This window comes from Ptychodera flava, chromosome 2, assembly GCF_041260155.1.
Source record: "Ptychodera flava strain L36383 chromosome 2, AS_Pfla_20210202, whole genome shotgun sequence".
Classification (NCBI taxonomy): Eukaryota; Metazoa; Hemichordata; class Enteropneusta; family Ptychoderidae; genus Ptychodera; species Ptychodera flava.
In genome coordinates this window covers 26,923,233-26,936,093 of record NC_091929.1, presented here as the reverse complement: position 1 = coordinate 26,936,093, position 12,861 = coordinate 26,923,233, and the positions used below count along the sequence as shown (strand labels likewise).

Genomic DNA, 12,861 nt, shown 5'->3' with positions numbered 1-12,861 from the left:
AGGGGAGAGAGAGAGAGGAGAGAGAGAGAGAGAGAGAGAGAGAGAGAGAGAGAGAGAGAGAGAGAGAGAGAGGAGAGAGAGAGAGAGAGACCAAAATTGATTCACAGCAGGTCAGCTGTGTGATGACTCTTCCCAGTATTTAATCGGGTCAAATGAATGGTTGTTGAACGAGCAGTGTTTAACTTCTGTTTTATTTATTTTTTACCTTCTTGACGTCTCCTTTAACTTTCCTTTAACTTTGTTATACGAATCGTGACGTCCAAGTACGTCAAAGTGAGCTGTTTGTACACCTTCTCCTATATTCAGAGAGAAGAAGGGTTATTGCGCAAGTGCAATCATAAACCGATTACGCAATAAGCGATGACTAGTAGTTGCTATTCTAGGTGTGTCCGTAGCTGTGTATCTCCATCGCTTTTCACGCATGGAACAAATAGATCAACAAAGCAAACGCTACGCTGGTCTTTCACTGCCCTCTGCCCATCGACCTGCCGCCTGCTTGGTTTAAGGTAGTATGCGCCTCGAAAGTAAAAGACTGAAACTTTCGCTCAAGGAATCTTTCAACCATTACTTTCAAATTCAAGAATAAAAATCGGGGTTAAAAGTCAAATTTTGGTACAAGAGCAACAAATTACCCAACGTTGACCGACATTTCAAAATGGCTGCCATCCCTGTGTTAACTCTATAGGGAAAATAAAACTTTCGATTTACAAAACACTAAAACGGTAAGAGTTTTTCTTACTCAGAGGGCTTCAAAACGGACCCCACAAGTGGTAAATCATGGAAGAATTGACAATCTTTGAGAGTCCGAATATCTGTCCCCGAGGTGCGTCCTTCCTTAAGTGTAATTTATCAGCCAATGAATAGGTCACAGTGTCACAGACATGCCCCAAGTCATACAAAGGCTATTTTAATATCATGACGTATCACTGGTATGCTCAAATCAAACAAAGCAGAGTTCAGATTGTAAACACTACTTATTCGTCAACTGTTAAAAATAACCCAGCTATATAATAGCAGCTGCTAGGTACACGAAGACTTCATAATAATAGAAAAATCAACCGGGACAGATCCTATTTTCTTTTATTATTTTTAATACAATGGAAGATAGAGACGATACTATTATGGTGCACATATAATGGACTTAATGCGATTCGGCAATCAGCTAGCAACAGTTACAGGATAGGCCGTTCCCTAATTTGAAATCGAATAACATTCGCTCAATGCATTTGGATTTCATTTCTTTATAACCCACCATCCGATTTCTTTCACTTTCGTTAAATCAAAAGTCACCGCACGTACACGTAGGTACGATGGGTTATAGCTTGATCTCAGTGGATAGAAAGGTCATCGCTGAACTTTCAACTCTGCTACGTCTTCGACCTCTACTGAGCTGTGATAAACAAAGGCCCAGCCGGGCTACCGACTTTTGAGAAATTGTACTCTGAAGCGTTTTACACGTAAAAGTACAGTTACGATGTATTTGAATAACACTAGGTTTACATGGGAACGTGAAAAGAGTTGGAAACTGTCCTTACGCTGCAAAATTTTATTGATGACAGATATTTTCCTTTTTGCCCTTGCCCGGAAGTCGCTGCCCGGAAGTCGCAGCACTGATGATAAGCACCAGTGGCGTATAAAACATAACCTCGATTGAAAGGCAGAAAGAGCAGTCCTGGCGTGGCGAGAAGCAGAAAGACTTTAAAGGAGAAGACGTAAGATCCGAAAGAGAAATAAAATGTGTTTCTTTCGAATGTGGGCAGATATTGCGAAAAAATGGTTAATTTGTCTTTGGTCAGCAAGAGCGTCTTTTCAGAAACCCTTGGGCCATCCCTTTCTTGTTCCTTTAAAGGGTCACCAGTTCACCATTGTTCCCTTTTATCCTTTTGAAAATTACTAATACTCCTATAATACATACAGATAGTTCAGCGGGCAGCATATGTTCTTCACTTCGCACAGGAGTTTGGGTACTTTTTCGAGTAAAGACGTCTCATAACTGAGGTAGTGTTCAGGGAATGTGTAGTGCTTGCCCTTGATGACTAAGTGTGACTTTACTTGAGCTAAGCTCCAAGATTAAATGTGTATTTTCTGTCTGGAGAGGATTAAACAGCAATTACGTAAAATTGCAAACAGAGGAAGGAAGGAACTTAGTAGCAAAGCTACAAACATTCGTAATAGCGTAGAAGTAAAAAAAGAAACTTCACAAACATCACTTTTACAAAATGTCAAAGACCAGAACAAATATTTTCCTTAGGGAGGACACAATTGAGGGAAAAACTGCGTCTGCGAAGCTTTAGTGTGTCTCTTCCAGATCACGAGCATATGCACATGCGACATTTACCAGGAAGAACAGGGATGGTTGAAATCACACTTTAAGGGCGGCTGTAGACGAAATATAGGCACGAGTATTTCTTTAAATTCGAAAAGCGTCTTTTGCGAAGAAGTGCTAAAGTACACAGCCTATTGAAGAACTTTAACCTAAGTTTCATTGGTAGGTTTTAACAGCCTCCTTTTCATCAGTACACGTGCAGAATACACATTACCCTTCAAGTGGGAATATGCGACACAAATCAGAACGCTTAGAAAACATGTCAGAAAGTCAGGGAACGTTACTTCTAAGACTTGCAAATAAAGAAATCAAGATATCGCAAAGTTCTGAGATCATCCTGCAATACCGATAACGGTGTCGACAATGTTAGATCTATTGTACTTTAAAAGGCGCATGCTTGTCACGTGTGCGTAAGTCCAACTATTTTGTACAGTAAAGGTAAAGAGAAATGCTGCGCCATATTTTGAGTCATAAAAACCGTTCGCGAAGGATAAAATTCAGTGAGGAATAATAGCCGCTGTATTTTTATCCTTTGTTACTTATCGTGACTGTTGTATCTATAGTCTGTATTCACTGTCATGACATCATCGCCAGCATTAAGCAGCACAGTAACTCCGCCTTACAATAAAATCACTACAGCCTGCTCTTTACCAGTGACCTCCTTACAATATAAAGGTCGCTGTTGATCACCTCGGTCATACTGCCTTTGAAAGGCCCTATTCACTTCGTAAAATAGGTAACTCAAACGTCTTATATCAGGTACGAAAATAGCTCAGTGCTGAACTTTCTCCTCACATGGTAGCAGGTCACACGGGGAGATACATACGAACTACTTCGTCCCAACGGGTAAACAGTGACATTAGGTCATTAGGCCTATCCCCTAATAAGTAATATACTCAATGTTTATTTCACAAACAAAGTTGAACTTGATTGGTTGGATGACTAATCTTTGTCGTTCACCAATTTCCAAGTGCACCTTTCGAGTTTCAAATTCAATAGTACTTTTGATTTTTACATATGCAAACATTTTACTAAATAATGACACCGCAAAAATTTCTACGCGTTTCAACGTGTTCCCCCGGAATCTAAAATGAAGCGGGAATAACTCCAAATGGTCGTGGGACTTTCCAGTTTCGAGGTGTCAGTCAGAGATACATCACTTGTCAAATAGGAAGCATGTCAACAAACGTCTAATGTACGCCAGTGTATGTACAGACTTGATTGCTAAATCTTCTATATCAACGACGCTTGTCGATTTCCAGATGTTCTTTTGTCAGCTGAACTTAAGGGCTTCGCGGGTGTTGTCCCGGTTTGTCTTGTTTTTCACTAAGGTTTTTTCCGTCAACTGAAATTATTTATTTATGACTAAAGGCTTCGTTTTGATTGGCTGATATTGAATGGATCGTGAAAGAAAGTGGCGATGTCACTTTGCTTCATGGCAGGTAAACACGTAATATTTGAATTAAAGAGTTTGACAGCTGTTGTGAATAAGAACGTGGTCATTCTCCTAAATTGCATTATTATTCTCAGCTTCTCTTTCTTATGAATTTTGATGCAGTGATTAAAAAAGGCTGATTAATATGTTCATCAAAGAAGGGTCCGACTCACCTATTGAATTTTAAGTCTGGTCTCTTCCAGAGACGGGAGTACCCAAAGACTGCAATGGTTTGTGATATTTGGATCTTCATGTTGCATTTTATTAGGTTCGGAACAAGATGAAGCGGTTTTAACCTTTGCTTATCTTTTTTGTCACTTCATCGATCTGTTTTGGCTGCCGCTCGAGTTCTAGCTATTGGAGTTCATGGGCTAGCTGGAGTGGCTGTACCGGGACATGTGGTGGCTGGGAACAATGTTTCGATTCAGGGAAAGAAGAATATCTGGTATCTGTACACGAGAAAATGATGTCGCAACGTGTCCAGACCGATGTTTTAACGGAGGTACATTTAACGGAAGCCAGTGCATCTGCCCTGCTTACTTGTCTCAAACTTGTTGCCTTACAAGTAACTGGTTATCCTTTCTTTGTATACTCATTTACGACACCTATTCCCACTGACTCGACGCATAGAAATTATCTTTACGGATCACGTTTCCTTTAATGTGATATTGTATATTAACAAAATCTTCTATTCTCAAGAGAATCAATATATAATTTTGTTCCAGATTTCTAGACGATTTGTTACTGTTCAAGATGACAAGTGTACCTTAATCAATAACCATTCTAGCACAGCAAATGCAGGTCTCTACGAATTAAAAATTTGCTATTGTTCAGATCATATTCTTTTAGCGCAGAATGCACAGTTTTAAATTATGTTAAACTTTTTATCAATATGAAACTTCCCATGTGTTTTCTTCGTTCTCTGTCATGTAGCAAAAACAAAATCAAAACGACAAGAAAACGGAAACATTAAAATATGACGTAGAATATAAGGTATATTCAAGAATTTATCAGATTGAAACTTTCGAGAAAACTTAAGGTAGCAATACCCATCGAATCCGTGTCTGCGATTTTTTCTCCGAATTTTCATTCAAATTATATGGCGCGGCAATTTCAATTCATTGAAAAGCACCCTCGTCTAACACTTTCAATATTGCACAACTAAAAGGCAATGAAAGGAACTCGCAGATTTGGATTTGGAGGGTATTACCAGGGCTTTTTAATGCATAAATTTAAACCGGAAATCGTGCAGCGTGTTCGCTACAGCCAGGAAAAACCGATTTTTAAGGTTTAGCAAAACGTTTGTCACGTGACTATTATATAAATAATGACAGTGTACTGTGCACTGTTAGACTTCCCACGATCAGGACTTTTAGAAAATATATACTTTTTGGGACTTCTATAACTGAGGAAGAAAATAAAAATCTGAAAGTGTCTATAAGGTATCTAGCTACCATAATAACCCCAAATGTCCAATATTTTAACGGATGTTTGCAGCAATCACGATCGCAGAAACATTTGTAGACATTATAAACAACCGCGCAACGTATTGGCTTGCCGCCAATTTAACTACTTTCACACAATGGTTGTCTTTGCCAGACTACGACGCCCACAAACCACAGGTGTACCCTTTTGCGTAACATTTTATGAGCTTTATCTATGTGAATTATATTTGAATAGCGCCTCAAGTGGTGAAACGGCGTTAGAGCATATATGATTACAGAGATGTTTCTTGGGTTCGGACACATAATCGTATACATTATAGTTAACCACTGCATATAAAATCAGTCAAAACTTCTGCTTTGTTTAGTTTTCTGTTTCTTTTAATCCGTTCACTTTTATTCAAAACCATACCTATTATTCTATAAATTGTTTTGTTTTTGTTGTTATAAGAGCGGTGCTCCTGGCGACCTGACAGCAGGTTCTGTTATCCTGGCACCTGTCCAGGTGATCCGAGTACGTGCGTCTGCGCAGAGGGCTTCAGTGGCCCCAACTGTCTGAGGAGTGAGTACAATAAAATTCTGTCTTACAGTCTTCCTTCAATATTTGACATACCAAACAGCATCGTTTATCATCTTACAAGTCTCTGTACCTTTAGTGCAAGGAGTCTCTTGTTTTCTTTCATGGACAAAATACTTTCCTCGAATGATTGGTCATGTGTGGCTGCAAGCAGAGTTCAGGTTGTGCACAGTTAAACAATATTTCAGCATGTTTTATCATAAAAAATTAACTGCTGTTCATATCGAACAAAATTCATTTCGAAATCTTTAGAGCAACATGAATAATAAACATAAACAAAAATACAAACAATAAAAACCGGATTTCTGGGTTCCCTATAGTGCAATGCGACACGTGTGTTCATGTAGCATTAATTTATCAAAAAAAACAAACAAACAAAGGTGCTGAACGAAAGTTAGAAAAAAGAAAATGCAATTTTGACCCAATCGCTTGATATCCACACGTTTTAAACACAGATCACTAAAAATGCGTCGTTCAATTAGTAAATCGGCGCGCAGATTGGACTGATGGAAATGCTTAGTAAATTGTTTATGTACTTGTAGTTTTTGAGACAATGTCAATGCCGATATTTGTCAACTACTGTTTAACATAACTCTGTTTTTTACCTTCGGATTTGGAATCGTGAAAATTCCTTGACAATGTAACGTTGTGGATGATTGAGACGTACAATACTTACCACTTGGAGTGTTTACGTCTGGCAACGAGGCCACTTGGACCCCCTAGTTGTAATACCCCCCAGCAAACTCATTGAAACACGAAGTTTAGCATACTTTGCGAAACTGTTAGTCAAGATGGCAGTACTCAAATGATTTTTTAACCTCCATATAGACACAGTAATAATGTTATGAACGCAGATATTACGAGTAAAAACACGCATAGAAGTGTTCTCCACTTTAATATATTCAATATAAGAGTATAATAAGCTGAAGGTGAACTTTTCCTTTAATATATATTTGTACATTTTCTCTTCAGTCGATACAAACCCCACCATCGACCAATGCACCGGTACTTTCACTAGATCAGGTGTTGGCTATTTACCGAGCACACTTGACTGCAGTACTGGCGCGCCTCAGTACTGTCCTATTGCAGCCGAGAGCGTGGTTGTTGATTGGGTAACGAGCTTCGTGCCCGATTTAAGCAACACTGAAACACCAGCTTACGTGAACGATACTGTCTTCGGTATTATTAACGCTGAACTGCAGTTGACTCTGAAGAGAGGTGAGATATTAATATATTTCGACTAAGACAGACATATGCAATACATGGAGACATATACACTACGAATGGAAATAAAATTACGTAAGTTTACATTAACATGCAAACACATAATCTATGTATCAATACATTACACATTCACTCATACACATACATACATAAATACATACATACATACATACATACATACATACATACATACATACATACATACATACATACATACATACATACATACATACATACATACATACTGAAGTACGCCTGTATTACACATTTCTATTGGTTGTTGATTCTCATTGATTTCTGTAGGGCATATAACTATTGATAGTGGCTCAAGTAAATGTGTGTCATTCGAAGATCTAAACATAGACATTTTTGACGTTCCACTCGATGAAGTACAAACGAGAAACTGTGAACATACCATAACCATCACCGCAGAAATCAACCACAATGATTTGTAAGTAATGATGTTTTGTACATTACAATTACCGAACTGTTTTCATATGCAAACCGTTACCCATTTATTAAACATGTTTCTCGCGCACTTTTCGTTCAGCAAAACTAGAGATGCTGGCGGGAGGAAAGACAACATATCCGAAAGACAATCAAACACAACAGTTTGATCACAATGTAGTGATTCTGGCCTCCCTGTTTTGAGTGACAGAGCAAATGGTAACACGAGAATAAAGAGATCGAATGACTGATTAAAAGCAAAAGTAAGGATGAATCTTATAAAGAACCTTACACGTGACAGAAGCCGTGTGACCGAGATTCATGTACAACTTGTTTGTTGCATCATATCACTAACAAAATTTCATCGGTATGTGAGGCTGCTTGGGGAGACGATGGAGATTTGAAAAGTTTAGACTTTTCACAAATACGAGCTAAATCAAGACAGCATTTTGGTATGCCAATGTAAGGTAGAATGTGCCTCGGGCACAGATATCATTAAGGACTCCCAAAACGTAAATATTCGTTTCTGATCTGCCACTTGTTGGGGCTCAATTTAAAACTCTTGGAGTAAGAAATATTTTTGCCGTCTTAATTTTCGAAAATCGCACATTTTATTTTTCCCAATAGAGTTAACACGGAGACGGCGGCCATTTTGAATTTCAAGTATAGGTAAATCTAGGTAATTTGTTTTTTCTAGTACAAAAATTTGCACGGTGTCCTAAGATTTAATTCTTGATTTTGAAAGTGAGTGGTCGAAATATTTCTCGAAGAAAGTTTTAGCGAAAGTTTAAATCTCTCATTTTCGAGTTATATACTACCCTAATATTGAATCCGTCTATGCCTTCCCTCCACAGAATGGAGATCATCGTCATAGCAACAAACGGCGGATTCATCAGATTAAACAACTTTGACATTGAGGGCGTAGTCACGTTAGACCCTCCTCGAGAGTACGAGACGAACTATCTAAGTATAAGGACAGAAGTTCACTTTGACTTCCTTGCTCCCTATCACTGCGGTAAACCGTCAATGTCATGTGGCGCGTACTTACTAGATATTGGAAACCCATACAGAAAGACCGTAAGTCAGTTTTACCACATTTCGATAATCTGTTATGGATATCAACAAAAACTGATTAAAATTGAAAACGCTTGTGATGTCTAAGTTAAGTTAAATAACCGCTGGGTTGAATTGACAACAGAAAAAAAATAAAACAATGACTATGCCGTCTTGGTTATCAGCGGTTATCGGCGCGGCAGATATCAATAGTTTTGTTTAGTTCAAATCGACTACGCACAGCTCACAAAGTCAGCAGGGCTCTAAAACGAGCTGGTAAATGTAGACTGGCATCCACAGATAAACTAATCTTATAACTCCGTGACGAAATGTCGTGTCGTTCTACATGCCTATTGAAGAATCTATGTCCTACACTACCTGTTTGTGTTTTTCTCAGGAAATTGTTGATGTGAAATGGGTGCCCACGGACTGGCACGATGACCTAGGTGGTTTAAGCCACTACAAATGCGAGTCATACCGACTGACAGCGGGTCCCGATGGTAAACTTGAAATGAATGTTGCCGGTCCATACCAGGTCAAGGATAGCCTTCCGTTATCGTCGTCATTTGTAAATCTGATATTCAATGACAGAGGTATTGTATTTCCCTTTCAACATCTTATGTAGTAACACCCCTCACCAAAACTTTTTGTCGTGATTCATTTTATGGAGACTATTTTGGGCGACTCTCATGCCCTCGGGAAACGCATGTAAGCTTATGCTGTTACTCCTGTGGTTGGTCGATGCGTACAATACTGCCTGTAAAATATGAGATTTGATGTTTTCTTGGTTTAAAAGTAAATTGATACAGTATGAAGACAAATTACCAGATTTAATATAGTCTTACTGTACCATGTCAGATGTTATCACACATACCTATGATTCTTTTCACAAATTTCCGAGATACTCTTTAACTCATTTTACAATAAGTTAATATAAATGGATAGATCAAATTTACTAATATGACTCAAGCATCTGTGTCGGCGGTGACAACGATGTCGAGGAATATTGGGAAGATACAAATTCACGTTGTAAGGAATAAAAATCAAAAATATCTATCATGGCGTTTCGTCACGTGACACGGCAGAGATTATTTGCCGATGAGTATGACAATGTTGTGTCGCTTACATAAAGGTTCCGATGTTGGCACTTGTTCCCATGATGCAACTTAAAGTTGTTCTTCTTACATTTTGCATGCTTTTTACAAGGACGCTCGAGTTTCAAATGATGAACGTGGCTTTTCTTGTATAATAAGACACAAAGCTAGTTTATATGAAAAATCCAGTAACTTGAAATTCACAGCGTAATTTCCTCGTTGCATGACGCACTTCTAAACATTCGAGGAAAAAACTCGTTGAGCTTGGTTCACAATTTGGGTTAATTATCCACTGACCCTTTATGTTGATTGCGATGTCGTAAACATTACTTTACTGCTCATGCTCTCTCATGTTGCTGTCTTTTTCGACCATCTCTATATTCACAGGGGTATACGCCATTATTCTGAGCGTATTCGACAAAGCTGGAAACGCCGCCAAAGTTCGAAGATTCCTAGTGTATGATAACCAAAACTCAACGGAAATCGATAACAGTGCGCCAATTACCGCTAGAGAAGCAACTCATTATGCCAACGTTAACTGGCTTGCAGTTGAACAAGGAAAGGTACTACAGTTGTATTTTTCCGCTTATCTTGGAATGTATTTTTGTATCACAGACAGTTCTTTCAATCATGTAGTACCCGAAACCAGCGTCTTAAAATGATGAAATGATCTTCATTGGGTAAGAAGCATGAAGACCGTAGTATTTATCACTGTACTTTTGAGAATGCGGGTTGTCTTCTCGTCCTATGATCACGATCTTTAATTTATTTGCACTCATATCAAAATAAATTTCCATAAAATGGCAGTTTCTTGCTGCATCTCTTGTCACAGAAATCAACAATATGGCAGAAGAACTGTAGAAAATTCAACAGAGCCCCGACCCCGGCCTCGCAAATACTCCCATGCCTTGTCTGGCTATACCCCAGTCAATCTGCGAGATTTTGACATCAAACCCGCCACAAAATGCAACAGATTTTTTTGCTGCAGAATACAAGTTCGAGAGGTATTCAAAACAACGCATTAAAAAATTACAGGAATCTGCCTTCGGGAAATGTATAATTTGCTTAAATCAAATGTGACTGTCATTTACTTTTTGATAGATTCCTAGTGCTAAAAAATATACCAGAAACTTATTTATATTAGTAAGCAATGAGACATTGGCAACCATATTTAATTTATGCAAATCATCTGAGTGCGTTTGTGAAACATTAAACCCCAAAAAGTGTTTCTGCATGATCAAAACAAAATATTTTAACTTTAAAATTCATTGCAGTAGCCTGTTTAATACGAGGTTTATGACTAGAAAATGTCATTTGTAGGAATGTTGGCCTGCTTTTAGGTTTTATGCAAATTGATGAAGTGCCAGTGTGCAAAGCATTCTACCCTAAACATCGTTTGTACATGCCAAAATATATGCTATAACTTAAAAACCACTGAAATAGCTTGTTTTTATAGCTTGATATACAGACAAAAATGTGACTTTGTAGGAATGTTGGCAGTTGTATTTGAATTATGCAAATTAACACTGTGCCTATGAAAAAACAACATCTCCAAAATGATTCCCCGTGCCAAATAAGTAATTTTAGACTTTAAAATCACTTAAATAGCCTGTTTAACATGTGACATATGACCAACGATGTTATTTGCAGGACAGCTGGCATATTAGATTTATACAAATTAGACATATTTCCCTTATGTAGATTCCGGTATACTTTTAATATGTTGTACTAGATACACAAATGAATACGCATTCTTAAGAAAAAAATTGCTTAAGTTTGTGGTAGGGCAATTGTTGGGTTTTGTTGGTTTGTTTAGTTGGTTGGCTTATTATTTATCATTTCGTTTATTTATTTATTTATTTATTTATTTATTTATTTATTTATTTATTTACTGATTTGTTTACTTTTCTAGATCAAACTTACATGGAATGGTCATTTTGTCAACAACTATTACAAGGAGGGTAAGCTTTTAAACGAAATCGAGGAAATGCCGCCACCTTTGGACGACGTATATGACGAAGAAACCGGCCAACCGCCATCATCGAGATCACGTGAAGCAATTCCTAATGCCGATGGCCTGACGAAGTTTGAAGTTGGTCTGATCCAAACAAGTGCCAGAGACAAACGTGACGTGGAACCTACAACATGGCTCGCTGTTCCAGCACCAGCGGTAAGTGAAAAGCTTTTCTAAAATCTCGTCTCTCACAAAAGATACAAATAAATCTAACCTTAGCTAAAATTCACTGATTCCTACAGGACTCAGGTTTCAGCTTTTCCAGCCAAATCGACAGACGGTCGCTATTCTCCGATTTGCCCTTGTCACATAACACACAAAATCGCTGTGACAACGATCATGCAAGCAATCACGTGTTCTTTCCTTTTTCCTATCACTCATTTTAAATGTTATTCATACGTCAATGATGTTTCTAAAATGTAGATTCGCTGTCGTTGGAATCCTTATGTACTGCAACTTTATACAGCGAGGAAACAACCGAATGCCATGTCATAAATATACATAAAAATACAAGATATTGCTGTTTTTTAGAAGAAAATGCTCTTGTATTTGGACAGACGGAAGCAGAAATTACCATCGATACAGACCATGGAGATAAGGTGAAAATCTTGGTGAGAGCTTATGACGTCATTGGTAACGTCGCTGAGGATTCAGAAGTTTTCCACATCGATACAACGCCCCCTGCGATCAGTGGCATAGAAATGCTTGATGCAGATGGCAAAAACGTGTCGATGGGCTCACATGTCATGGACTTCAACGAATATATGTAAGTTTGCATTTGAATTGTATTCATTTAAAAAAAAAGACTTTGCCCTTTCGTTCCATTTATCTCTGTTACTCTGACTTCTGAATAAATTTGTATCACCTTTCTCGGCCCCCCCCCCTCCTCTCTCTCTCTCTCTCTCTCTCTCTCTCTCTCTCTCTCTCTCTCTCTGCATCCAATTGGAGTTGTCACATGTGTCAGTCTGCATTCGATGTCTGTCTGTCTGTCTGTCTGTCTGTCTGTCTTTTCCGTACTGAGGTCGAATTCCTGAACACGTAATTTAGCAATATATCCTATTTATTGTAGAATTTCGATAGAGACTTTCGACGAAGAGAGTGGAATATTCCGAATTCGGTGGCAGCTTATCGATATCACGACTAAGACGACGGTGTTTGCGGAAGGACACATGACGGAAACAATGAAACCTGTATGAGAATGTAATGCATTCTGTCATATACTATGATACGTGATTCATTACGATTGCAT

At 38.3% G+C, this 12,861-nt stretch overlaps 1 protein-coding gene across 1 annotated transcript; it reads left to right on the top strand.

Moving 5' to 3' along the window:
- Positions 1–4,085: 4,085 nt before the first annotated feature.
- Positions 4,086–11,834, top strand: LOC139118175 (uncharacterized). The gene is made up of 8 exons (XM_070681472.1): positions 4,086–4,326; positions 5,655–5,765; positions 6,753–6,998; positions 7,308–7,455; positions 8,306–8,528; positions 8,902–9,097; positions 9,986–10,161; positions 11,511–11,834. The coding sequence occupies exons 1-8, from the start codon at positions 4,158–4,160 to the stop codon at positions 11,787–11,789; spliced, it is 1,548 nt and encodes a 515-aa protein (XP_070537573.1). The 5' UTR covers positions 4,086–4,157; the 3' UTR covers positions 11,790–11,834.
- The last annotated feature ends 1,027 nt before the right edge of the window (positions 11,835–12,861 follow it).

What these genes read in the sequence shown, in the direction of transcription:
- LOC139118175 (XM_070681472.1), top strand. Translation starts at nt 4,158, where the DNA reads ATGTGGTGGCTGGGAACAATGTTTCGATTCAGGGAAAGAAGAATATCT. An exon ending in TCTGATATTCAATGACAGAG is followed by an intron (nt 9,098 to 9,985) that starts GTATTGTATTTC and finishes CTATATTCACAG; the next exon opens with GGGTATACGCCATTATTCTG. An exon ending in TTGCAGTTGAACAAGGAAAG is followed by an intron (nt 10,162 to 11,510) that starts GTACTACAGTTG and finishes TTACTTTTCTAG; the next exon opens with ATCAAACTTACATGGAATGG.